Below are 25794 nucleotides of genomic sequence, written 5' to 3' on the forward strand. Positions count from 1 at the left end.
AGGCCGAGGGAGATTGACAGTTATTTTGTGTTTCTTCCATTTGCGAATAATCGCACCAACTGTTGTCACCTTCTCACCAAGCTGCTTGGCGATGGTCTTGTAGCCCATTCCAGCCTTGTGTAGGTCTACAATCTTGTCCCTGACAACGTTGGAGAGCTCTTTGGTCTTGGCCATGGTGGAGAGTTTGGAATCTGATTGATTGATTGCTTCTGTGGACAGGTGTCTTTTATACAGGTAACAAACTGAGATTAGGAGCACTCCCTTTAAGATTGTGCTCCTAATCTCAGCTCGTTACCTGTATAAAAGACACCTGGTAGCCAGAAATCTTTCTGATTGAGAGGGGGTCAAATACTTATTTCCCTCATTAAAATGCAAATCAATTTATAACATTTTTGACATGCGTTTTTCTAGATTTTTTTGTTGTTATTCTGTCTCTCACTGTTCAAATAAACCTACCATTAAACTTATAGACTGATCATTTCTTTGTCAGTGGGTAAACGTACAAAATAAGCAGGGGATCAAATACTTTTTTCCCTCACTGTATTCACCCTCTTTGCTATGAAGCCCCTAAATAAGATCTGGTGCAACCAATTACCTTCAGAAGTCACATAATTAGTTAAATAAAGTCCACCTGTGTGCAATCTAAGTGTCACATGATCTGTCACATGATCTCAGTATATATACACCTGTTCTGAAAGGCCCCAGAGTCTGCAACACCACTAAGCAAGCGGCACCATGAAGACCAAGGAGCTCTCCAAACAGGTCAGGGACAAAGTTGTGGAGAAGTACAGGTCAGGGTTGGGTTATAAAAAAATATCTGAAACTTTCAACATCCCACGGAGCACCATTAAATCCATTATTAAAATATGGAAAGAATATGGCACCACAACAAACCTGCCAAGAGAGGGCCGCCCACCAAAACTCACGAACCAGGCAAGTAGAGCATTAATCAGAGAGGCAACAAAGAGACCAAAGATAACCCTAAAGGAGCTGCAAAGCTCCACAGCGGAGATTGGAGTATCTGTCCATAGGACCACTTTAAGCCGTACACTCCACAGAGCTGGGCTTTACGGAAGAGAGGCCAGAAAAAAGCTGAATAGTTATTCACGCTCAAGTTCTGTGTTTTTTTGTCTTATTTCTTGTTTGTTTCACAAAAAAAAATATTTTGCATCTTCAAAGTGGTAGGTATGTTGTGTAAATCAAATGATACTAACCCCCCCAAAAAATCAATTTCATTTCCAGGTTGTAAGGCAACAAAATAGGAAAAATGCCAAGGGGGGTGAATACTTTCGCAAGCCACTGTATATCATCCCAGTTAATTTGCTCTGTTCATAAACATTATGGTTTGACACTGTCAGTTCTGCAGGTTTGTTAAAGGCTGACATAAGGGCATGTGATACCAAGAACCATAAGAGCTTTAATTACGGCGGCAGGTAGCTTAGGGCGGCAGGTAGCTTAGTGGGTAAGAGCGTTGTGCCAGTAACCGAAAGGTCGCTGGTTCTAATCCCCGAGCCGACTAGGTGAAAAATCTGTCGATGTGCCCTTAAGCAAGGCACTTAACCCTAATTGCTCCTGTAAGTCGCTCTGGATAAGAGCGTCTGCTAAATGACTAAAATGTAAAATGTAAATGTTAATTTATAGCTAGTCACGATGCAATTGTAATAGAAAGTAAACCAAATTTAAATTGCTAGTTTTCCAATATTGAAAATAATTTATTTAGAATTGGAATTTCTGTGTACTTCCTGAATACAGTTCGTTGTTGTATATTTAGTGACAAAATATTGTTCAGTTGTAGAATATATATAAATATACAGTGGGGAAAAAAGTATTTAGTCAGCCACCAATCGTGCAAGTTCTCCCACTTAAAAAGATGAGAGAGGCCTGTAATTTTCATCATAGGTACACGTCAACTATGACAGACAAATTGAGAAAAGAAAATCCAGAAAATCACATTGTAGGATTTTTAATGAATTTATTTGCAAATTATGGTGGAAAATAAGTATTTGGTCACCTACAAACAAGCAAGATTTCTGGCTCTCACAGACCTGTAACTTCTTCTTTAAGAGGCTCCTCTGTCCTCCACTCGTTACCTGTATTAATGGCACCGTTTGAACTTGTTATCAGTATAAAAAACACCTGTCCACAACCTCAAACAGTCACACTCCAAACTCCACTATGGCCAAGACCAAAGAGCTGTCAAAGGACACCAGAAACAAAATTGTAGACCTGCACCAGGCTGGGAAGACTGAATCTGCAATAGGTAAGCAGCTTGGTTTGAAGAAATCAACTGTGGGAGCAATTATTAGGAAATGGAAGACATACAAGACCACTGATAATCTCCCTCGATCTGGGGCTCCACGCAAGATCTCACCCCGTGGGGTCAAAATGATCACAAGAACGGTGAGCAAAAATCCCAGAACCACACGGGGGGACCTAGTGAATGACCTGCAGAGAGCTGGGACCAAAGTAACAAAGCCTACCATCAGTAACACACTACGCCGCCAGGGACTCAAATCCTGCAGTGCCAGACGTGTCCCCCTGCTTAAGCCGCCAGTACATGTCCAGGCCCGTCTGAAGTTTGCTAGAGTGCATTTGGATGATCCAGAAGAGGATTAGGAGAATGTCATATGGTCAGATGAAACCAAAATAGAACTTTTTGGTAAAAACTCAACTCGTCGTGTTTGGAGGACAAAGAATGCTGAGTTGCATCCAAAGAACACCATACCTACTGTGAAGCATGGGGGTGGAAACATCATGCTTTGGGGCTGTTTTTCTGCCAAGGGACCAGGACGACTGATCCGTGTAAAGGAAAGAATGAATGGGGCCATGTATCGTGAAATTTTGAGTGAAAACCTCCTTCCATCAGCAAGGGCATTGAAGATGAAACGTGGCTGGGTCTATCAGCATGACAATGATCCCAAACACACCGCCCGGGCAACGAAGGAGTGGCTTTGTAAGAAGCATTTCAAGGTCCTGGAGTGGCCTAGCCAGTCTCCAGATCTCAACCCCATTGAAAATCTTTGGAGGGAGTTGAAAGTCTGTGTTGCCCAGCGACAGCCCCAAAACATCACTGCTCTAGAGGAGATCTGCATGGAGGAATGGGCCAAAATACCAGCAACAGTGTGTGAAAACCTTGTGAAGACTTACAGAAAACGTTTGACCTGTGTCATTGCCAACAAAGGGTATATAACAAAGTATTGAGAAACTTTTGTGATTTACCAAATACTTATTTTCCACCATAATTTGCAAATAAATTCATTAAAAATCCTACAATGTGATTTTCTGGATTTTTTTCTCTCATTTTGTCTGTCATAGTTGACGTGTACCTATGATGAAAATTACAGGCCTCTCTCATCTTTTTAAGTGGGAGAACTTGCACAATTGGTGGCTGACTAAATACTTTTTTCCCCCACTGTATATATACTGAACACAAATGTAAACGCAACATGCAACAATTTCACTCAATTGAAATAAATTAATTAGGCCCTAATCGTTGTCCGTAGCTTGTGCCTGCCCATACCATAACCCCACCGCCACCATCGGGCACTCTGTTCACAACGCTTACATCAGCAAACCGCTCGCCCACACTATGCCATACAGGTGGTCTGCGGTTGTAAGGCTGGTTGGACATACTGCCAAATTCTCTAAAACGACATTAGAGGCAGCACATGGTAGAGAAATGAACGTTAATTCTCTGTTAACAGCTCTGGTGGACATTCCTGCAGGCAGCATGCCAATTGCACGCTCTCTCAAAACTTGAGACATCTGTGGCATTGTGTTGTGTGACAAAATGGCACATTTTAGAGTGACCTTTTATTGGTGTACCTGTGTAATGATCATGCTGTTTTATCAGCTTCTTGATATGCCACACCTGTCAGGTGGATGGATAATCTTGGCAAAGAATACATTCTCACTAACAGGGGTGTAAACAAATTTGTTCACAACATTATGTGCGTATGGAACATTTCTGGGATATTTTATTTCAGCTTATGAAACATGGGACCAACACTTTACATGTTGCATTTATATTTTTGTTCAGTATATTAAAAGTTGTTTCCATTATTTTCACCACAACTCAGTAGCCGGTAACTTGCTATAAAAAAAATTTTTTATTTTTTTTTACAGTTTGTGCCATAAGCGTATCTAAAGTATCCTATAGGTTTAAATGCAATTGCAAGTGAGGCATGCCAAGTTAATTTGCAGGACGGGCCAAAAAGTACCCAAGTGCATTGCAATTGACAGTAAATACACTATATATACAAAAGTATGTGGACACCCCTTCAAATGACTGGATTCAGCTATTTCAGCCACGCCCGTTGTTGATAGTTGTAAAAAATCAAGCACACAGCCATTCAATCTCCATAGACAAACATTGGCAGTAGAATGGCCTTACTGAAGAGCTCAGTGACTTTCAACGTGGCACCGTCATAGGATGTCCCCTTTCCAACAAGTCAGTTCGTCAAATTTCTGCCCTGCTAGAGCTGCCCCGGTCAACTGTAAGTGCTGTTATTGTAAAGTGGAAACGTCTAGGAGTGACAACTGTTCAGCCGCAAAGTGGTAGGCCACACAAGCTCACAGAACGGGACTTCCGAGTGCTGAAGCAAGTAGCGCGTAAAAATCGTCTGTCCTCGGTTGCAACACTCACTATCGAGTTCCAAACTGCCCCTGGAAGCAACATCAGCACAATAACTGTTAGTCGGGAGCTTCATTATAATAATAATAATAATATGCCATTTAGCAGACGCTTTTATCCAAAGCGACTTACAGTCGAGGGCGGGAGGGAGAGGGAAGGAGGGCGGGAGGGAGAGGGACGGAGGGCGGGAGCGTGAGGGAGAGGGAAGGAGGGAGGTTGAGAAAGAGAGAGAGAGAGTGAGAGACAGTGAGAAGTGTGATTATTCATATTTGCCTATTCTTTATTATTATTTGTTGTAATTGCTGTTAATATGAGTCACTATCATTATTGTTGCTTAATTACAAGCAGTCTAGTATATTCTTGTATTTGACCATCGTCGCTATATGTTTACTTTGACAATGTAAGTGTTTACTTTCCATTAAATGGGTTTCTATGGCCGAGCATCCGCAGACAAGCCTAAGATCACCATGCGCAATGCCAAGCGTCGGCTGGAGTGGTGTATAGCTCACGGCCATTGGACTCTGGAGCAGTGGAAACACGCTCTCTGGAGTGATGAATCACGCTTCACCGTCTGGCTATCCAACGGACGAATCTGGGTTTGGCGGATGCCAGGAGAACGCTACCTGCCCCAATGCATAGTGCCAACTGTTGTGGTTTGTTGGAGGAGGAATAATGGTTTGGGGCTGTTTTTCATGGTTCGGGCTAGGCCCCTTAGTTCCAGTGAAGGGACATTTTAACGCTACAGCATACAATGACATTCTAGACGATTCTGTGCTTCCAACTTTGTGGCAACAGTTTGAGGAAGGCCCTTTCCTGTTTCAGCATGACAATGCCCCCGTGCACAAAGCGAGGCCTCAACCCTGTTGAACACCATTGGGATGAATTGGAAAGCCGACTGCGAGCCAGGCCTAATCGCCCAACATCAGTGTCTGACCTCACTAATGCTCTTGTGGCTGAATGGAAGCAAGTCCGCGCAGCAATGTTCCAACATCTAGTGGAAAGCCTTCCCAGAAGCAGCAAAGGGGGGACCAACTCCATATTAATGCCCATGATTTTGGAATGAGATGTTCGACGAGCACGTGTCCACATACTTTTGGTCATGTAGTGTCTATAGCAAAACACTAATACAGTATCCTATTACTGTAGAAATGTACTGTATAATGACTGTACAATTTACCACAAAATTAACAGCAATGGCTAACAGTGTACTTTCATGTTATCAAATGTTGAACTACTTGATTTCACATGTGGAAAATCACATGATTTTTGGAACACTTCACGTGACATTTCACATGTGAAAACATGTTGTTGGAACACTTCACGTGATAATTCACGCAATTTAACACTCAGTGTTATATTACCAAAATCGGTATGTGAAACTTCATGAGAAATATCATCACATGTAAAGTTTTCCAAAAACACATGGTTTCACATGATTTCACATGTGAAAATCCACATGTGAAACTTCATGTGAAATACTGTATCATCACATATGAAGTGTTCCAAAAACATATGGTTTCACATGATTTCACATGTGCAAAACATGTGATTTTCCACAAGTGAAATCATGTGTTTTTTCCGTAAGGGCTATGGTGATTGTTGGCCATACAGCACTTACAGATCTGGGACCAGGCTAGTCTGTTGGCTGTCTCAGGCTGAGAGATTCCTGAGGCGGTGAAAAGGATAGGCTCTGAGTTAAAGGTGGATGTCATGTCACCTCCCATCTGCAGCGCTGCCGGTGATAATGCGAAGTGATAATGTGATTTTGCCATTAGAAGAGCGGGACGGGGGAGGGAGGGAGGGAGGGCGGGAGGGAGAGGGAAGGAGGGCGGGAGGGAGAGGGACGGAGGGCGGGAGCGTGAGGGAGAGGGAAGGAGGGAGGTTGAGAAAGAGAGAGAGAGAGTGAGAGACAGTGAGAAGTGTGATTATTCATATTTGCCTATTCTTTATTATTATTTGTTGTAATTGCTGTTAATATGAGTCACTATCATTATTGTTGCTTAATTACAAGCAGTCTAGTATATTCTTGTATTTGACCATCGTCGCTATATGTTTACTTTGACAATGTAAGTGTTTACTTTCCATGTTAATAAAGTAAACTGAATTTAATTGAATTGAGAGAGGGAGGGATGGATGGAGGGAGGGTTAGGCAAAGACGAGGGAGATTGGGGAAGAGAGGGGTGGAAGAGAGAGACGGGAGGGCAAAAAGAGGGATCAAAGTTGGATAAGGAGGGATATATTAGGTGACTGATTACATGTCTGGTCTGATTGGGCCTGGGGAAAACGGTGATTAGAGCTATTAACAGTGTCATATAGATTACAACAGTTTAGAGTCTCATCTATTACAGTGGAAATTTGATTAGGGTTATGTAATCATAGTTGGACTCCTATTCATAAAGCATCTCAGAGTAAAATTGTTGATCTAGGATCAGTTTACCCTGTCAATAAAATCTTATTCGTTATGATCTGAAAGACCAAACTAATCCTATATCAGCACTCTGAGACTTTGTGAATACCAGCTCTGTGGCCTTTGTCTGACCCCTGAGATGGCCATGGTACCTGAAAGTGTTTGCAATCAACAACATTAAACTTGGGACTGTCATGACAGCTTGCATTTGTCTTTTGCATAGCCTTTTGCATAGCTGGTGTTTCATAACTTCTTTGGAAGGATACTGAGTAAGCGATTGAACAAATAGTCTCCCAGACTCATAGTTTGTGTTTGTTTTGTGTTGTATATTAGTCCTATATCATTGTTCCTATTAGTCCTATATCATTGTTCCATTGTTCCCCATTGTTGTGGTCCTCTGTAGCTCAGCTGGTAGAGCACGGCGCTTGTAACGCCAAGGTAGTGGGTTCGATCCCCGGGACCACCCATACACAAAAAAAATGTATGCACGCATGACTGTAAGTCGCTTTGGATAAAAGCGTCTGCTAAATGGCATATTATTATTATTATTAAGATAAGCTGCTTATATCACCCTGACTAAGGACAGGCTGTAAGATGATTTTTGGCTTCTGAATAGAGGTAAGGCATTCGGACAACAATGGACACATTTACCCCTGCCAACACACGCACGCACTCACACGCACACACACACACACACCTCTACCCTTTACTGTGTTGTCACAGTAACAAGGCTGTCCTCTCAATCTTGTTTCCCAGTGAAAAGCTCTGTGTGTATTGACACTGGCAGAAGCCAGATGAGACAAGCAAATGTTTGTGTGTGGGGTGGACATTTTGTAACCCAAGATCTGTCATATGCACTTCTGTGTTGGACTGTGCACTCCTGTGTTGGTGTCCTTAGGTGCGCACGTGCATGTGTGTGCGTCAGTGTTGGTGTGTATTTGCGTGTGTGTGTGTATTTATTATACAAACTCTGTAATCCACTGTAGTCCTCATTGGTTGTTGTATCTCGGTAGCAGAAAGTTGTGGAGGCTGGGATTTTAAAAGGCTGTTAAACAGTAGCTATGCGGATGCAGACAGTGAGAGTAGAAAGAGCTGTCTGGATTTCTCCCTTCACTAACATTAGAGAGAAACTACCACACAATTAGGTCAGCTACTGCCTCAAGGTGCTGGGCTGAGAGAGGAGAGGAGAGGCTGGATGGGGATAGACAGGGAAGAAGATAAGGAGAGAGATAAAGACAGATAGAGAATTATTAAGATGAGAATAAACAGGGATAGAAATGGGGAGAGAGAGAAGACAGGCTATGTGCACACTGCCCCCAAAATGAGGTGGAAACTGAGCTGCACTTCCTAACCGCCTGCCAAATGTTTAAACCACCTTAGATGTACAGTACATATTTCCCACAGATCATATGGACCCACAAAGAATTTGTAAACAAATCAAACATTGATAAACTCCCATATCTGCTAGGCAAAATACCGCAGTGTGCAATCACAGTAGCAAGATTTGTGGCCCATTGCCATGAGAAAAGGGCAACCAGTGCAGCACAAACAACAAGATGACAAGATGGTGCCGACGGAGAAGGGCGACATCTTACGAGTTCCAACCCAACTTTGCTATTTAGTGACTTTTATTGTGTTTATCTTTCCTTTATCACATATGACCACCAAGCACTTCTGGACATCAGATCGAGTTACTAACCTTGATTTCGACTTTAAATACGACTTCAACTCCAACTCAGCTGTTCCACTGTTCATATCGGACCCTATTCCTTTGTTCCATGGGTTACCAAAACACTGCAGGCGTAAACGTGGGAGACGAGGTGGAGTCCTAGTGAAATTGAGGCGAAGAGAAACTGAACGGCGCTCCCCTGCGTTCTATTGGAAAATGTCCAGTCACTCGAGAATAAGATACTGTAGATGAGATTCGTTTGAGTCTCCTATCAGAGAGACATGGAACGCTGCAATATTAAATGTCTTACTGAAACGTGGTTGGATGAGTTGACCACCGTTGTCCCTGTTCCCAAGAGCTCCAAGGTAACCTGCCTAAATGACTATCGCCCTGTAGCACTCACATCTGTATTTATGAAATGCTTTGAAAGGCTGGTTATGACACACATCAACACCATCATCCCAGACACCCTAAACCCACTCCAATTCGCATACTGCCTCAACAGATCCACAGATGACGCAATCTCAATTGTACTTCACTGCCCTCTCCCACCTGGACAAAAGGGGAAATAACTATGTGAGAATGCTGTTCATAGACTGCAGCTCAGCGTTCAACACCATAGTCCCCTCAAAGCTCATCACCAAGCTAGGGACCCTGGGACTGAACCCCTCCCTCTGCAACTGGATCCTGGACTTCCTGACGGTTCGGCCCCAGGTGATGAGGGTAGACAACAACACCTCTGCCACGCTGATCCTCAACATGGGACCCTCAGGGGTGTGTGCTTAGTAGGGCTGACCCCAATTAGTCTACTGGTCGATTGTTTGGTCGTTAGGCTGTTGGTCGACTGAGATTGTTTAAGTCGAGCAGTAACAAATATATATACACTACAAGTCAAACCTTTGGACACACCTACTCATTCAAGGGTTTTTCTTTATATTTACTATTTTTTACATTGTGCAATAATAGTGAAGACATCAAAACTATGAAATAACACATATGGAATCATGTAGTAACCAAAATTGTGTCAAACAAATCAAAAATATATTTAACATTTGAGATTCTTCAAATAGCCACCCTTTGCCTTGATGACAGCTTTGCAAACTCTTGGCATTCTCTCAACCAGCTTCATGAGATAGTCACCTGGAATGCATTTCAATTAACAGGTGTGCCTTCTTAAAAGTTAATTTGTGGAATTTCTTTCCTTATAAATGCGTTTGAGCCAATCAGTTGTGTTGTGACAAGGTGGGGGGAGGTGGGGGGGGGGGGGGGGGGTATACAAAAGATAGCCGTATTTGGTAAAAGATCAAGTCCATATTATGGCAAGAACAGCTCAAATAAGCAAAGAGAAACGACAGTCCATCATTACTTTAAGACATGAAGGTCAATCAATACGGAACATTTCAAGAACTTTGAACGTTTCTTCAAGCGCAGTCGCAAAAACCGTCAAGCGCTGTGATGAAACTGGCTCTCATGCAGACCGCCACATGAATGGAAGACCCAGAGTTACCTCTGCCGCGGAGAATAAGTTCAGGAGAGTTACCAGCCTCAGAAATTGCAGCCCAAATAAATGCTTCGCAGAGTTCAAGTAACAGACACATCTCAACATCAACTGTTCAGAGGGGACTGTGTGAATCAGGCCTTCATGGTCGAATTGATGCAAAGAAACCACTACTAAAGGACACCAATAAGAAGAAGAGACCTCCTTGGTCCAAGAAAAACGAGCAATGAACATTAGACCGGTGGAAATGTGTCCTTTGGTCTGGAGTCCAAATTGGAGATTTTTGGTTCCAACCGGCGTGTCTTTGTGAGACGTGGTGTGGGTGAACGGATAATCTCCGCATGTGTATTTCCCACCGTAAAGCATGGAGGAGGAGGTGTTATGGTGTGGGGGTGCTTTGCTGGTGACACTGTCTGTGATTTATTTAGAATTCAAGGCACACTTAACCAGCATGGCTACTCCAGCAGTCTGCAGCGATACACCATCCCATCTGGTTTGCGCTTAGTGGGACTATCATTTGTTTTTCAGCAGGACAATGACCCAACACACCTCCAGGCTGTGTAAGGGCTATTTTACAAAGAAGGAGAGTGATGGAATGCTGCATCAGATGAACTGGGCTCCACAATCCCCCGACCTCAACCCAATTGAGATGGTTTGGGATGAGTCGGACGCAGGGTGAAGGAAAAGCAGCCAATAAGTGCTCAGCATATGTGGGAACTCCTTCAAGACTGTTGGAAAAGCATTCCAGGTGAAGCTTGTTGAGAGAATGTCAAGAGGGTGCAATGCTGTCATCAAGGCAAAGGGTGGCTTTTTGAAGATTCTCAAATATAAAATATATTTTGATTTGTTTAACACTTTTTTGGTTACTACATGATTCCATATGTGTTATTTCATAGTGTTGATGTCTTCACTATTATTCTACAATGTAGAAAATAGTAAAAATAAAGAAAAACCCTTGAATGAGTGGGTGTGTCCAAACTTTTGACTAGTACTGTATATTTGCACCCATCTCCGTGAAGTAATCCATTGCTGATGCCTAGACTAAAAGCCAATTTATGCTTGTTCCGAAATTTGGTCGGAGGCTCCATATGGAGGGTGTGACGCAATTGCGGAGCCTCCAGAGGCATGCAGAGGCCAAATCGAGCTCTGTACCGCATCGCCATGCGCCTCCCAAATTTTGTAACAATGCGGAGGGCTCTGTATAGCTCCACATTGACATGATTGGTTGACGGTAGGGCTGTTGCGGGGACCGTATTACCGCCACACCGGCGGTCACAAGTCATGAAGGCAGTGAAATTCCACGTGACCGTTTAGTCACGGTAATTAGGCTTCTCCAAGCTCTGATGCTGCTGATGGTCATTAGTAGCCTACCAAACTTGCTAACTGCCTGATACTCAGCACTCTATTGTCCCTCTAATCACTCTGACATCAATGCAAATGTGTTTGAAAATCAAATCAAACACTTCATGAGAGCCCATGATCTCATGTTGCGCAACATTTCAATAGACTAGGCAATTGCGCAAGAAAACAGAGTGATGGCCTCTACTAAAAAGAGGAGAATCAGCTTTCTATAGGCTAGGCCTACTATATTTATTTTTACATTTTCCTAATATTAAGCACATTGCTAATATTTACAACAGGAGTATAGCCTAACTGGCTGGCATGAAAATAAACCACAGGGAAAAGCGTCCTCCATTCGCTATTTAAGTGCATAGATAATTTTTTTTTTTTTTTCCTGCTGACCCTGTTTCGATACAGGTGCATGATAATGGTCCATTCTAAATCAAAACAACTTTCACACATATATTATTTAGTATATGTAAAGACAAGATTAAATCAAGAATAGTCTGATGGGTGACAATGTTAGCCTATCACTTTATCATTATATATTATCACTTGTGAATGATGCCCAGCATAAGAAACAATGCCTTTTTTAGCAACTTTTTCTAATCATAGTCACACACCTCATGTAGCCTAGCTCATAGGCCTATATCTTTTAATAAGGTTTGTATCACAACTAAAGTGGCCAAATAACTTCTTAAAATTAAGCACATTAATCCGCTTTACAAGGGGTGTAGAGTCTAACTGGCATACATAAGCAGCATGTGAGTTTTAAGTTTGGGGAAGATAATTTTCACCATAAAAATGCACCTTTATAATAAAAACATGACATGCATAATTGCATTTGCGGTCACTTTTGATAATGGTGTTTTCCGCTAATGGAACATTCGTGCTTATAGCTTACTCCATGTGCGCATTACTGCGCTTATAATGTGACGTTTTAAGATAAACGTTCTGATCTGTTGCGTCAGCCACATTGCCCTAAAAAGCTTTTTTAATGCTAGTGGTTGTATTAATTTGTGATCTATCGCATCCCACAACTGTCCCGGACTATGTTTGGAATATGTATTTCTCGCACAGAATAGAATAGGTCGACCTTTGTACTATGGGGGATAGTAGATTGACATAGGCTAGTGCTTTTCCTGTTCGTTAGGCATACTCATCTTGTTGGCTGACAAAAAGTAAATGTGGACAGTTCTTCCAATATCTTCAATATGCACCTTGGAATTGGATAAGGACGCGCACAGTTGCGTCCCCGATGTGTCTGTCTTCACTTGTAGCCTGTGAGAAAGACCCGATCACGTGATGGAGTGCGCAGCCACTGGCTGCAAAAGGCATGGCTTTTTTAGGGTGCATTACAGCCACACAAAGGGAATGCCGCCGTGAAATTCTAGGCATTATCAAGTGCTTGTCAAATTGTGAATGAGTTACTGATGTAGTGTGTACAGCCTGCGCAAAAAACAAAGCAGAGCTGATGCCTTTCAAGCAACTTTTTTCAAATCATCATTAGAGTCGGATCATGCAGCCTTACAATATATAAAAAATCAAAACATTTGCCCAACGTTTGTAGAACCACTAAAGTTACATTAATAACTCTAAATTAAGCATATAGGAATACCTATTTCTTTGTTAACTGCTCAACACAGAATAGCCGCATGTGCGCACTCCTTCAAATCGTTTGGAGAAAATGTCCTTTCTATTATATTCAGCTTTGTTCAATTGTATTCTTCAAACTATAAAATAATGCCACGGAATTCTAAGCAAATCTTGTCTGCTAAATTAACTAGAATAGCCCACAGCCATTTGGCATAGCCAGATCTGGACCTAACATATGGACAACTCAGAGTATGCTATTCTGTTCTTCTGAAATAGACTACATTTTCTTCATATCATGCTTCTTTAGACCTGTCTAAAATAAAGAATGGATTTATAGTGAAGGTGTAGGCTATATTACATGGATTTATTAGACTTTTTCAAATGTAGATGTTCCAAAGGTCCGCATCAGTGGCTTGTAGGCTATGTGTGGAAGCCAGGAGATGCTAAATGTGTTTATGTTAATTAACGGTCAATTATGGTGAGACCGACAGTTACAGGACCAGTCAAAAGTTTGGACACACCTACTCATTCAAGGGTTTTTCTTTATTTTTACTATTTTCTACATTGTAGAATAATAGTTAAGACATCAAAACTATGAAATAACACAAATGGAATCATGTAGTAAAAAAGTGTTAAACAAATCAAAATATATTTTATATTTGAGATTCTTCAAAATAGCCACCGTTTGCCTTGATGACAGCTTTGCACACTCTTGGCATTCTCTCAACCAGCTTCATGAGGTAACCTGGAATGCATTTCAATTAACAGGTGTGCCTTGTTAAAATCAAAATATATTTGCCTTGATGACAGCTTTGCACACTCTTGGCATTCTATCAACCAGCTTTACCTCGAATGATTTTCCAACAGTCTTGAAGGAGTTCCCACATATGCTGAGCATTTGTTGGCTGCTTTTCCATCACTCTGTGGTCCAACTCATCCCAAACCATTTCAATTGGTTTGAGGTCGGGTGATTGTGGAGGCCAAGTCATCTGATGCAGCACTCCATCACGCTCCTTCTTGGTCAAATAGCCCTTACACAGCCTGGAGGTGTGTTGGGTCATTGTCCTGTTGAAAAACAAATGATAGTCCCACTAAGCGCAAACCAGATGGGATGGCGTATTGCTGCAGAATGCTGTGGTAGCCATGCTGGTTAAGTGTGCCTTGAATTCTAAATACATCACTGACAGTGTCACCAGCAAAGCACCTCCACACCATTACACCTCCTCCTCCATGCTTCACGGTGGGAACCACACGTGTGGAGATCATCCGTTCACCTACTCTGCGTCTCACAAAGACACCGCTGTTGAAACCAAAAATCTAAAATTTGGACTCATCAGACCAAAGGACAGATTTCCACCAGTCTAATGTCCATTGCTCGTGTAGAAAATAGTAAAAATTATGAAAAACCCTTGAATGAGTAGGTATGTCCAAACTTTTGACTGGTACTGTATTTGCTTGACAATCACCGGCTGACGAAATTTTGTGACCGCCACAGCCCTAGTTGACGGTAGGTGGGGGCGGTACATCCTGTAGAAAAAACTAACTCACTTCCTTGACAATGGCTCTGCACTGCTCCGCAAAGGGCAAGAAATATGAATGCCCTGACTTCTGCTGAGGCCGTATCACCGTAAATGCTGCATGGCCAATGCAGAGGTCGGATTGACCATGCGCCCAGATGCACAATGCACTTCTCTCTCCAGAATGTGCTCTCTCCCGCCAATTTGTGCACATACATTGTTTCATAACTTAATTATGTGAATTGTTTGCGTTTGATTGTTAGTGTATATCAATTCCCCATTACAGTGGGGAAAAAAAGTATTTAGTCAGCCACCAATTGTGCAAGTTCTCCCACTTAAAAAGATGAGAGAGGCCTGTAATTTTCATCATAGGTACACGTCAACTATGACAGACAAATTGAGAAAAAATATTCAAAAAAATCACATTGTAGGATTTTTTATGATTTTCTTTGCAAATTATGATGGAAAATAAGTATTTGGTCACCTACAAACAAGCAAGATTTCTGGCTCTCACAGACCTGTAACTACTTCTTTAAGAGGCTCCTCTGTCCTCCACTCGTTACCTGTATTAATGGCACCTGTTTGAACTTGTTATCAGTATAAAAGACACCTGTCCACAACCTCAAACAGTCACACTCCAAACTCCACTATGGCCAAGACCAAAGAGCTGTCAAAGGACACCAGAAACAAAATTGTAGACCTGCACCAGGCTGGGAAGACTGAATCTGCAATAGGTAAGCAGCTTGGTTTGAAGAAATCAACTGTGGGAGCAATTATTAGGAAATGGAAGACATACAAGACCACTGATAATCTCCCTCGATCTGGGGCTCCACGCAAGATCTCACCCCGTGGGGTCAAAATGATCACAAGAATGGTGAGCAAAAATCCCAGAACCACACGGGGGGACCTAGTGAATGACCTGCAGAGAGCTGGGACCAAAGTAACAAAGCCTACCATCAGTAACACACTACGCCGCCAGGGACTCAAATCAAGCAGTGCCAGATGTGTCCCCCAGCTTAAGCCAGTACATGTCCAGGCCCGTCTGAAGTTTGCTAGAGTGTTTTGCATTTGGATGATCCAGAAGAGGATTGGGAGAATGTCATATGGTCAGATGAAACCAAAATAGAACTTTTTGGTAAAAACTCAACTCGTCGTGTTTGGAGGACAAAGAATGCTGAGTTGCATCCAAAGAACACCATACCTACTGTGAAGCATGGGGGTGGAAACATCATGCTTTGGGGCTGTTTTTCTGCAAAGGGACCAGGACGACTGATCCGTGTAAAGGAAAGAATGAATGGGGCCATGTATCGTGAGATTTTGAGTGAAAACCTCCTTCCATCAGCAAGGGCATTGAAGATGAAACGTGGCTGGGTCTTTCAGCATGACAATGATCCCAAACACACCGCCCGGGCAACGAAGGAGTGGCTTCGTAAGAAGCATTTCAAGGTCCTGGAGTGGCCTAGCCAGTCTCCAGATCTCAACCCCATAGAAAATCTTTGGAGGGAGTTGAAAGTCCGTGTAGCCCAGCGACAGCCCCCAATGCTCTGCATGGAGGAATGGGCCAAAATACCAGCAACAGTGTGTGAAAACCTTGTGAAGACTTACAGAAAACGTTTGACCTGTGTCATTGCCAACAAAGGGTATATAACAAAGTATTGAGAAACTTTTGTTATTGACCAAATACTTATTTTCCACCATAATTTGCAAATAAATTCATTAAAAATCCTACAATGTGATTTTCTGGAAACATTTTTCTCAATTTGTCTGTCATAGTTGACGTGTACCTATGATGAAAATTACAGGCCTCTCTCATCTTTTTAAGTGGGAGAACTTGCACAATTGGTGGATGACTAAATACTTTTTACCCCCACTGTAGCTGATAATATAACACCTGAAATGTCGTTTTCAAACCTTTGTGAGTGCAATGTTTACTGTTAATTTCTAATCGTTTTTTGTTTATATTGTTTGGTGTCTTCTCACTTTTGTTTATTGTTTATTTTACTTGCTTTGGCAATGTAAACATATATTTCACATGCCAATAAAGCACCTTTGAATTGAATTGAGAAACACATGAATTGAGAGAGAGAGAAGCAGAGAGAGTGAGAGAGAGAGAGAGAGAGAGACAGAAGCAGAGACCTTCATTCTCCCACAGCAGTCCTTTGATTTTCTAGTTTCCTTCAAAAGACTTGCTGACCTCAATGGTAATCCCTTTAGGGCCATTCTCCATGGGTTACCTTGCCCTATATTCTCAGTGGAGACTGGAGACTGAACAACCCAGCACCACTCCACATTCTACTCCAACACCAGGTCTATACACCAATCCTATCTTAGGACTTCAAAATAGTCTCTCTTGTACCTTTCTGTTCTCGATAGTTGAACTGGGAATTAAGCTATACCAGCATTAATCACTGCATTGTTTAGTTTTTTTGATGTATGGAATCAATGTCTCTACTTCCAAGTAAAAAGGGAAACACCCATTGGCCATATTACAGGGCAATTCACTGTATACACATTTTTATATACCATTTCTCACAAAGTTATTTCTTCAACCCTTCCCTTAATCTTTCAGAGAATCTGCCTCTCTCAGCCTTCTCTCTCTCTCTCTCTCTCTCTCTCTCTCTCTCTCTCTCTATTCTCTCTTTTCAGCTAGAAATAAGGCATCAGGCAAACTGCATTTGTCCATATTCTTAGATGCTCAGCTGCTCATTTCATTTAATGTGTTTTATCACACACTCATTGTTGTCTCGTCCCAGCCAGACAAATGACCTCTCTCCAAATGGAACTGAGCAACAAAGAAATCCTCTGACTGGATCCTTGGAAGTTAGGAAGGAGTTATTTTATATTCATAATTTTATTCTGAGAAAAATAATATACCCCCAAATGGGTTTTTGATCAGAGCAAAACCCCAGGGGTAAAGTTATCTTATTTTTCAAGAGTGCTGTCAGCATAAACAATTTAGGTTAAACAGTCAGAGCTTGTTTTTGTTTTGGACAATTGCACTTGTCTGACCTTTGGATAGAGAACACCTGATAGCATCAATTTACTTAAAATAAGTAGTACTCCCCAGAGAGCTGTGTGTGTGTGTGCGTGCATACGTGCGTGCGTGTGTGTGTGGGGGGGGGGGGGGGGGTGCGTGCGTGCATGTGTGCATAAGGGCAATAGAGAAGTTTGGTAATAAATAAGTATGCTTAAACCAATATAAACCCTGGTAGCTTTCCAGGCTTAGAGAGCTCTGGAGAGATGAAGGGATAAACGAAGGGAGGGATGGAGGGATGGAGAGGGACGGAGGCCATGAAAACATTTAGACAGATTGGAGCTCCTGTTGAGAGATTGCAACACGCGGACCATGGAGATGAAAATAGTACGTCTTTCTTTACCTCCCTCTCCTTTACCCTCACACTCTCTCTCCCTCTCCTCTAGTTACCTCATGTTAGCATAAGCTCTTGTTAGCTTTTCCATGCAGTATGTAGAGCAGTGTCTTGGGGTGAATATCCATACTTCTCCCAGTAGGAGATAATGTAATAAACTCTGGATTCACTGGACAAACTAAAACCTCCATTGTATCAGAGCATTATAAAGTGCATTATAAAGTCCCCTTTGGATGTGATTCGTTGTGCACACACACACACACACACACACACACACACACACACACACACACAGTTTCTGATTAGGATGTTTGTGCTGTGTTTTACAACCTGTTGCAAAGCACACTTTTCCAGGAATCCTTCTTTCCGTCCGATGTGTGTGTACTGAAGCATTCTGAATGGATCATTGGCACTGGGACACTGCTGCCTGTGTGTTCTGTCTGAATGCCTGCTCTACTGACAAAGGCCAGAGGCTCCATTGTGCCTAATCCTTCAAGTGTGTATGTGTGCTTGTGTGCGTGCATGATTGAGAATATAGGGCAAGGTGAATCAAGCTCTAGACTGAGATGGCCTTGGGGTCACTATGGTGATGAGAAAGGCCCATACTACCTCTGTAGCTAAATATAATTCAGTCACACTACAATAGCAAACAAGCAGCCATTGGCTAAATGAGCCTGCTGGAGGGTAGCTCTCCAGGAATAGTGTTGGACAGTGGACACCCATGCTTTTGACCCTAGTACACTATTGAAAACACTTTTGAAACCCTATTGAAAACGCTATTGAAAACACTATTGAAAACACTATTGAAAAGCAAGAAACAAAACAAGCCAAAATGACTGATATGAGCTTGTTCTTTATGGTTTGGACTGGGAGTGGGCTGACTGTTGCGTGGTACGCTCTTAGAAAAAAAGATACTATCTAGAACCTGAACTGGTTTTTCAGCTGTCCCCATAGTAGAACCCTTTGAAGAACCCTTTTTGGTTCCAGATATAACCCTTTTGGTTACATGTAGAATCCTTTCCACAGAGGATTCTACATTGAAACCAAAAGGGTTCTACCTGGAACCAAAGAGGGTTCTACCTGGAACCAAAAAAGGTTATCCTATGGGGACAGCCGTAGAATCATTTTGTAACCCTTTTTTTCTAAGAGTGTAGGGGAAAACAGCCCATTCTTATCTGTGGAGACAAAATGTGTTTACCTTGGACTGATATAAACTACTGTGTTAGGTTGTGTCTCAAATTACACCCTATAACCCATGTAATGAGGTAACACTCATAGGGTGTGATTTATGAATTTTTCCTCAGATTGATGAGGCATGGAGAAGTGGTTAGGGGTAGAGGCTAGTAGGTCAATTGCAGATGTAAGTCACTTGACTACAGATGGGGACTTCCCTCTGTGTGTGTGTGTGTGTGTGTGTGTGTGTGTGTGTGTGTGTGTGTGTGTGTGTGTGTGTGTGTGTGTGTGTGTGTGTGTGTGTGTGTGTGTGTGTGTGTGTGTGTGTGTGTGTGTGTGTGTGTTGGTATTGTGAAAGTCTTCCGCTATTTTCTGCTCTCTACACTCACGTGATATTGAGATGAGCAGGGGATCAGTTAGTGTGTTTGTCTCTTTCTCTGAACATTTTTAAATTGTTGATTATTTGTGTACTTGTTAGACATTTTACTGCATTGTTAGGAGCTAGTAACATAAGCATTTCACTGCACCCGCTATGACATCTGCTAAACTGTGTATGCGATCAATAAACTTTGATTTGATTTGATTTACACAATCAATACAAATTTACAACATTTATAAACACAAAATACAAAATGTTCTTACAAAACCTACAAAACACAATCATAAAAAACAAACACATTCTTCAGTAAAAAGGTCAGCAATTAGCCACTTGAATTGCCCTAGCAGCACCAAAACATAACATTTTTAGAGAGATTTCTGGAGATTATTCCACCTCTGGCCTTCTGCTTTCTCACAGACTCATACTGTATCACAGCCTGCTATATAACTGGGCTATTCTCTCCTGTTCTACACAACAGGACAAAACACAGGGGGAGGACGAGAGAGGGGAGGAGGACAGATATGAAAAGAGGGGAAATGGAGAGGATGGACATATCAAAATAATTTACGTTCAAACTTGCATTGTTTACACAAAGTGTTTCTTCATTTCATCAACATTAGATGTTCAGCTGGCATGTTTACACTAACCTCTCCCTCTCTCTCTGTCCACTCTTTGTCTCTTTCAGGGCTGACTGCAGCTAAGCTGTTGAAGGAGAAAGGGCTGTGTCCTGTGGTTCTGGAAGCTAGAGATCGGGTTGGTGGACGGACCTTCACCATACAGGTAAAACCTCTGTCAGACCAAAGGCAAAGTGCCAGTCAAAGTGTAATCCCTATAAGAATCCAGTTTTCTCTCTATGTCAGAAAACCTGATGACAGTACTATTTATTTGAGCCAGGTACCTCTCTAGATGCTGTTTAACAGCTACACATTTTTTAATAACGTAAGCATTTTTATGCAACTGATTTAAACAAAATTGATCTCTGGGATTAGGATTGCCCACTGCTTGTCTGATGAACCCTCTCTCTCTCTCTCTCTCTCTCTCTCTCTCTCTCTCTCTCTCTCTCTCTCGCCATCCCTCCCTCTCTCCCCCTCTCTCTCTTTCTCTCTCCAGAATGAGCAGACTAAGTATGTTGACCTGGGTGGGGCCTACATCGGGCCTACACAGAATCGGATCCTCCGATTGGCTAAAGAGTACGGAGTCGAGACCTACAAAGTCAACGAGGAGGAGAGGCTGGTGCATTATGTAAAGGTGTGTGCACGCCTATGTTCACATGCTGAAACCCAGTGTGGTACCACATAGGCCACGTCTGTCCCTGTCCTACTTATGTAATTGAACAGAACACACAAAGGACAGATCCATGATAAATCCATGGGTTTCTCTGAAACACTGTTCGCAGGACTTTGCTTCAGTCAGTATTGACCACTTCCATTAAGCCGGGTGTACACTACACGACTTTCAAAATCCTAACATCGCTGAGCCTCTCACATTAAAAGACCGTCTTTCCTGTAGTTTTATTTGTCTTGCCAACGTAGTGGTGCGCACACTAAATGATATGGCACAGACAGAGGGTCATACACTACAAGATGATTCACTTGGTCGTGAGGATTCTGGATACCATGCTGTCTCGCGAAAAACAATGATGTGATGATGTGATTAGATTTAACGCTCAAAGCAGCCTCATAAACGTTTTTCAGTCAGACATTCACGCTTGCCATACAAAGTTGACGTTTTTAATTGAATAACATAGCTTGTGAACTTCAGAGCTGTAACGATTTGACACTTTGGTTTTGGTTAAAGGCAAGTACAAATGCATACTACTAGTAGTCATTGCTCCTGCTCGAGAGTCTACACATGGGTGATGCAAAATAACGTCATCATCTCACTGGCTTCTTCTCTGCTGAGCTCTTATTGGCTATTGCTGATCACCGTTCTCAAAACTTGTCGTTGCACATCTCACACTAGAAGAGCATTGCTGATTTTGTGCCGATAAACATGTTTGAAAATATCAGGACGTCTGTGACTGCTCAAAGTCGAGATCGATAGCCCTCAGATTGTGTCTCTGACCTGCTCATATTAAATGAGCGTCGGTGACGGCTGCACGCCCCAGGTAGGCAATGACATGGGGATTGATCTCTGATCTCAAAAACTTGTCTGGGACAGCTAAATCGGGGCCAAAATCGTGTAGTGTACACCCCGCTTTAGATAACAGATAACTTCCTGCTCAGGCCTTCTCACATTCTAACGCACAGGAAATGCATGTCTCTCTTCCAGTCATGACTATCTGGCCGTGCTTGAAAGGATGGAACACTATCTGGCCATGCTAGAGAAGACATGACATCACTCAACCCTTAACCCTAACCCTAACCCTAGCACTCATGTCCACATTCCGGTTCAACCCTAACCCTCAACCACAACCCTAACCCTAGCTTCATGTCCACATCCTGGTTCAACCACAACACTAACCCTAACCCTAGCTTCATATCCACATCCCAGTTCAACTCTAACCCTAGCCTCAACACTACCCTTAATCCTAACACTATGGCTACACCGCATCCGTGTCCACGTGCTCCATTTTGTCTATCATGACACGCAACTGTGAACCAACTATATTCATTTGGGGACAGGTATAAAAAAACATGAAACATCCATGGACATTTAGCTAGATAGCTGTTGCTAGCAGTTTGTCCTGGGAGATGAACATTGGTCCCCTTTTTAGCTGGATCTTTGTAGAATTTTGACCCCAATCATACAAAAATGGTATGTTTCTCTACTCCGACGATTAATCCACAGATAAAAAGGTAAACCTAGTTAGTTTTTAGTTAATTATCTTTGATTAATATCTCCTCGTTGTCTTTCAAACAACCATGTGAGGTTGTATCTTCGTGAAAACCAATAAGGAGATGGGAAATGCGGGACTTGCAGCGCGTCGAGCATCTCAAATAGAACTAAGTTCTATTTTAGCGTTTGGCATTGCAGACGCATGCTTACGTGCGTGATCAGTGTGGATAAAATGATTGAATAACATTTTTAAATGCTCACGTACGCAACGTGGCCGGTCTGGTTTCCTTGTAACCCCAGCTTCATCAAATCAAAATCAAATCAAATGTATTTATAAAGCCCTTTTTACATCAGCAGATGTTACAAAGTGCTTATACAGAAACCCAGCCTAAAACCCCAAACAGCAAGCAATGCAGATGTACAAGCACAATGGCTAGGAAAAACTCCCTAGAAAGGCAGGAACCTAGGAAGAAACCTAGAGAGGAATCAGGCTCTGAGGGGGTGGCCAGTCCTCTTCTGGCTGTGCCGGGTGGAGATTATAAGAGTACATGGCCATTAAGGCCAGATCGTTCTTCAAGATGTTCAAACGTTCATAGATGACCAGCAGGGTCAAATAATAATCACAGTGGATGTAGAGGGTGCAACAGGTCAGTACCTCAGGAGTAAATGTCAGTAGTTTTTTTTATAGCCGAGCATTCAGAGGTTGAGACAGCAGGTGCGGTAGAGAGGGACAGGGAGAGTGAGAGAGGTAGAGGGAGAGAGAGGGTCGAAAACATCAGGTCCGGGACAAGGTAGTACGTCTGGTGAACATGTCAGGGTTCCATAGCCACAGGAAAAACAGCAGAAACTGGATCAGCAGCACGACCAGGTGGACTGGGGAAGGTGACAGCCAGGAGTCATCAGGCCAGGTAGTACTGAGGCATGGTCCTAGGGTTCAGGTCCTCCGGGAGTGGAGAGGGAGAGAGAGAGATGGGAGAATTAGAGGGAGCATACTTAAGTCACACAGGACACCAGATAGGACAGACTGACCCTATCCCCCCGGCACATAGACTATTGCAGCATAGATACGTGACGCACCCCTCCTATGTACGGCATGGAAGAGCACTAGTAAGCCAGTGACTCAGACCCCGTAGTAGGGTCAGAAGCAGAGAATCCCAGTGGAGAGAGGGTAGCCGGCCAGGCAGAGACAGCAAGGGTGGATCGTCAATCCAGTGCCTTGCCCTTCACCTTCGCCCCTGGGCCAGACTACACTCAATCATAGGACCTACTGAAGAGATGAGTCTTCAGTAAAGATGTAAAGGTCGAAACCGAGTCTGTGTCTTTCACATGGATAGGCAGACCATTCCATAAAATGGAGCTCTATAGGAGAAAGCCACAACCACAACCCTAACTCTAACCCCTACTTCACATAGTTCTGATGACAATATCATCCTCTCCAGCATGGCCATCTAGTGACTACCTACCCCTCTCTCCCTGTGTATCAACCACATGACCCTCAGTGCGCCCAGCCTCTGTCCAGCATTAGCGGTGAGCGCTAGCGACTGGAGATGCTAATCTCTGCCTGAAGGACTTTTCTAATATAGTTTCTCCTCCTCTGAGTGGCCCAGGAGAGAGGGAGGAAGGAGAGAGAGAGAGAGAGAGAGAGAGAGAGAGAGAGAGAGAGAGAGAGAGAGAGAGAGAGAGAGAGAGAGAGAGAGAGAGAGAGAGAGAGAGAGAGAGAGAGAGAGAGAGAGAGAGAGAGAGAGAGAGAGAGAGAGAGAGAGAGAGAGAGAGAGAGAGAGAGAGAGAGAGAGAGAGAGAGAGAGAGAGAGAGAGAGAGAGAGAGAGAGAGAGAGAGAGAGAGAGAGAGAGAGAGAGAGAGCTGCAGCCACCCCCATTTCTCTTTCCCTCTCTCTCTCTTTCTCTCTCCAAGATATCCCTCCATATCTTATTATAGTAGCCACACCACTGTCCTTAACACACAGCATGCTCTACCTCCTAATTAGATTGGTCCTTCTGGTTCCAGCCATATACCCAGGCTAACCTACTCTCGCCACTGTAAATCAATGGGCTCTCTGAACTGGTTAGGGTGGCACTTCTCTTTCTGTTTCTACTGTATGGGCCTCATCTTCATGCAGTGGTGTAAAGTATTTAAGTAAAAACACTTTAAAGTACTACTTAAGTAGTATTTTGGGGTATCTGTACTTTACTATTTCTATTTTTGACACCTTTTACTTTTACTTCACTACATTCATAAAGAAATGATTGTACTTTTCCCTGACACCCAAAAGTACTTGTTACATTTTGAATGTTTAGCAGGACAGGAAAATGGTCCAATTCACGCACTTATCAAGAGAACATCCTTGGTCATCCCTACTGCCTCTGATCTGGCGGACTCACTAAACACAAATGCTTTGTTTGTAAATTATGTCTGAGTGTTGGAGTGTGCCTCTGGCTATCCATTTTTGTAAAATTTTAAACAAGAAAATGGTGCCATCTGGTTTGCTTAATATAAGGAATTTGAAATTATTTATACTTATACTTTTACTTTTGATACTTAAGTATATTTTAGCAATTACATTTACTTTTGATACTTAAGTATATTTAAAACCAAATATTTTCAGACTTTTACTCAAGTAGTATTTTACTGGGTGACTTTCACTTAAACTTCAGTCTCTTTCTGTTAAGTTATCTTTACTTTTACTGAAGTATGAAAATGGGGTACTTTTTCCACCACTGTCTCCATACCCTTCCTGTGAATGGAGTCATATGCTGAAACATGGAGTCATTCACACAGATGAGCAGACATGCACACACACGCACACACACACACACACACACACACACACACACACACACACACACACACACACACACACACACACACACAATAGTAAGCCCCCCCCCTCCCCCTTACACATGCAACACACACACACACACATTGGTAAGCCCTCCACCCACCCACACACACACACACACACACACAGCAGAGAATGAGATGAGACATGTTTAGAATGCAGCATAGTGGTCATGTGGATGATATCACAGGGTTCAGTGGCTCTCTGACCTATAGCGGAAGAGCCTTCTGGCACATGACATCACTCAACCCTTCTCTACTGGGCATGCCCAGAACCACCCCTACATCTGAATAATCTAAGGTGCCTTCCTCTTCACATCTCCTTCCCAACATCTCAATAGTCAAACATGCCTTACTTTTTACATCTCCTTTCCTACACCTCAATAGTCTAAGGTGCCTTCCTCTTCACATCTCCTTCCCTACATCTCAATAGTCTAAAGTGGCTTCCTCTTCACGTCCCCTTAACATAGGGAGAAAACATTGCACCGAGTGACGGTCTGCCATTTGTCTGTTGTTCATTCACCGTTCATTTGGCATGGTGTGTTTTAGGGACCACCTGCCGCTGGGCGTCTGACTGCCGGCATTGTCAGCCATTTGTA

At 42.8% G+C, this 25794-nt stretch overlaps 1 protein-coding gene across 1 annotated transcript in view; it reads left to right on the forward strand.

Annotated features, from left to right (window-relative positions):
• Window positions 1-25794, forward strand: part of mao (monoamine oxidase) — a 66107-nt gene that overhangs the window by 15985 nt on the left and 24328 nt on the right. The window contains exons 2-3 of the mRNA XM_084161333.1: window positions 20267-20361; window positions 20692-20829. Of these exons, the coding sequence (XP_084017459.1) occupies window positions 20267-20361; window positions 20692-20829 (233 nt within the window). The remainder of the gene's footprint in view (window positions 1-20266; window positions 20362-20691; window positions 20830-25794) is intronic.

This window comes from Coregonus lavaretus, assembly GCF_964263955.1.
Source record: "Coregonus lavaretus genome assembly, chromosome: 5".
NCBI classification, from domain to species: domain Eukaryota; kingdom Metazoa; phylum Chordata; class Actinopteri; order Salmoniformes; family Salmonidae; genus Coregonus; species Coregonus lavaretus.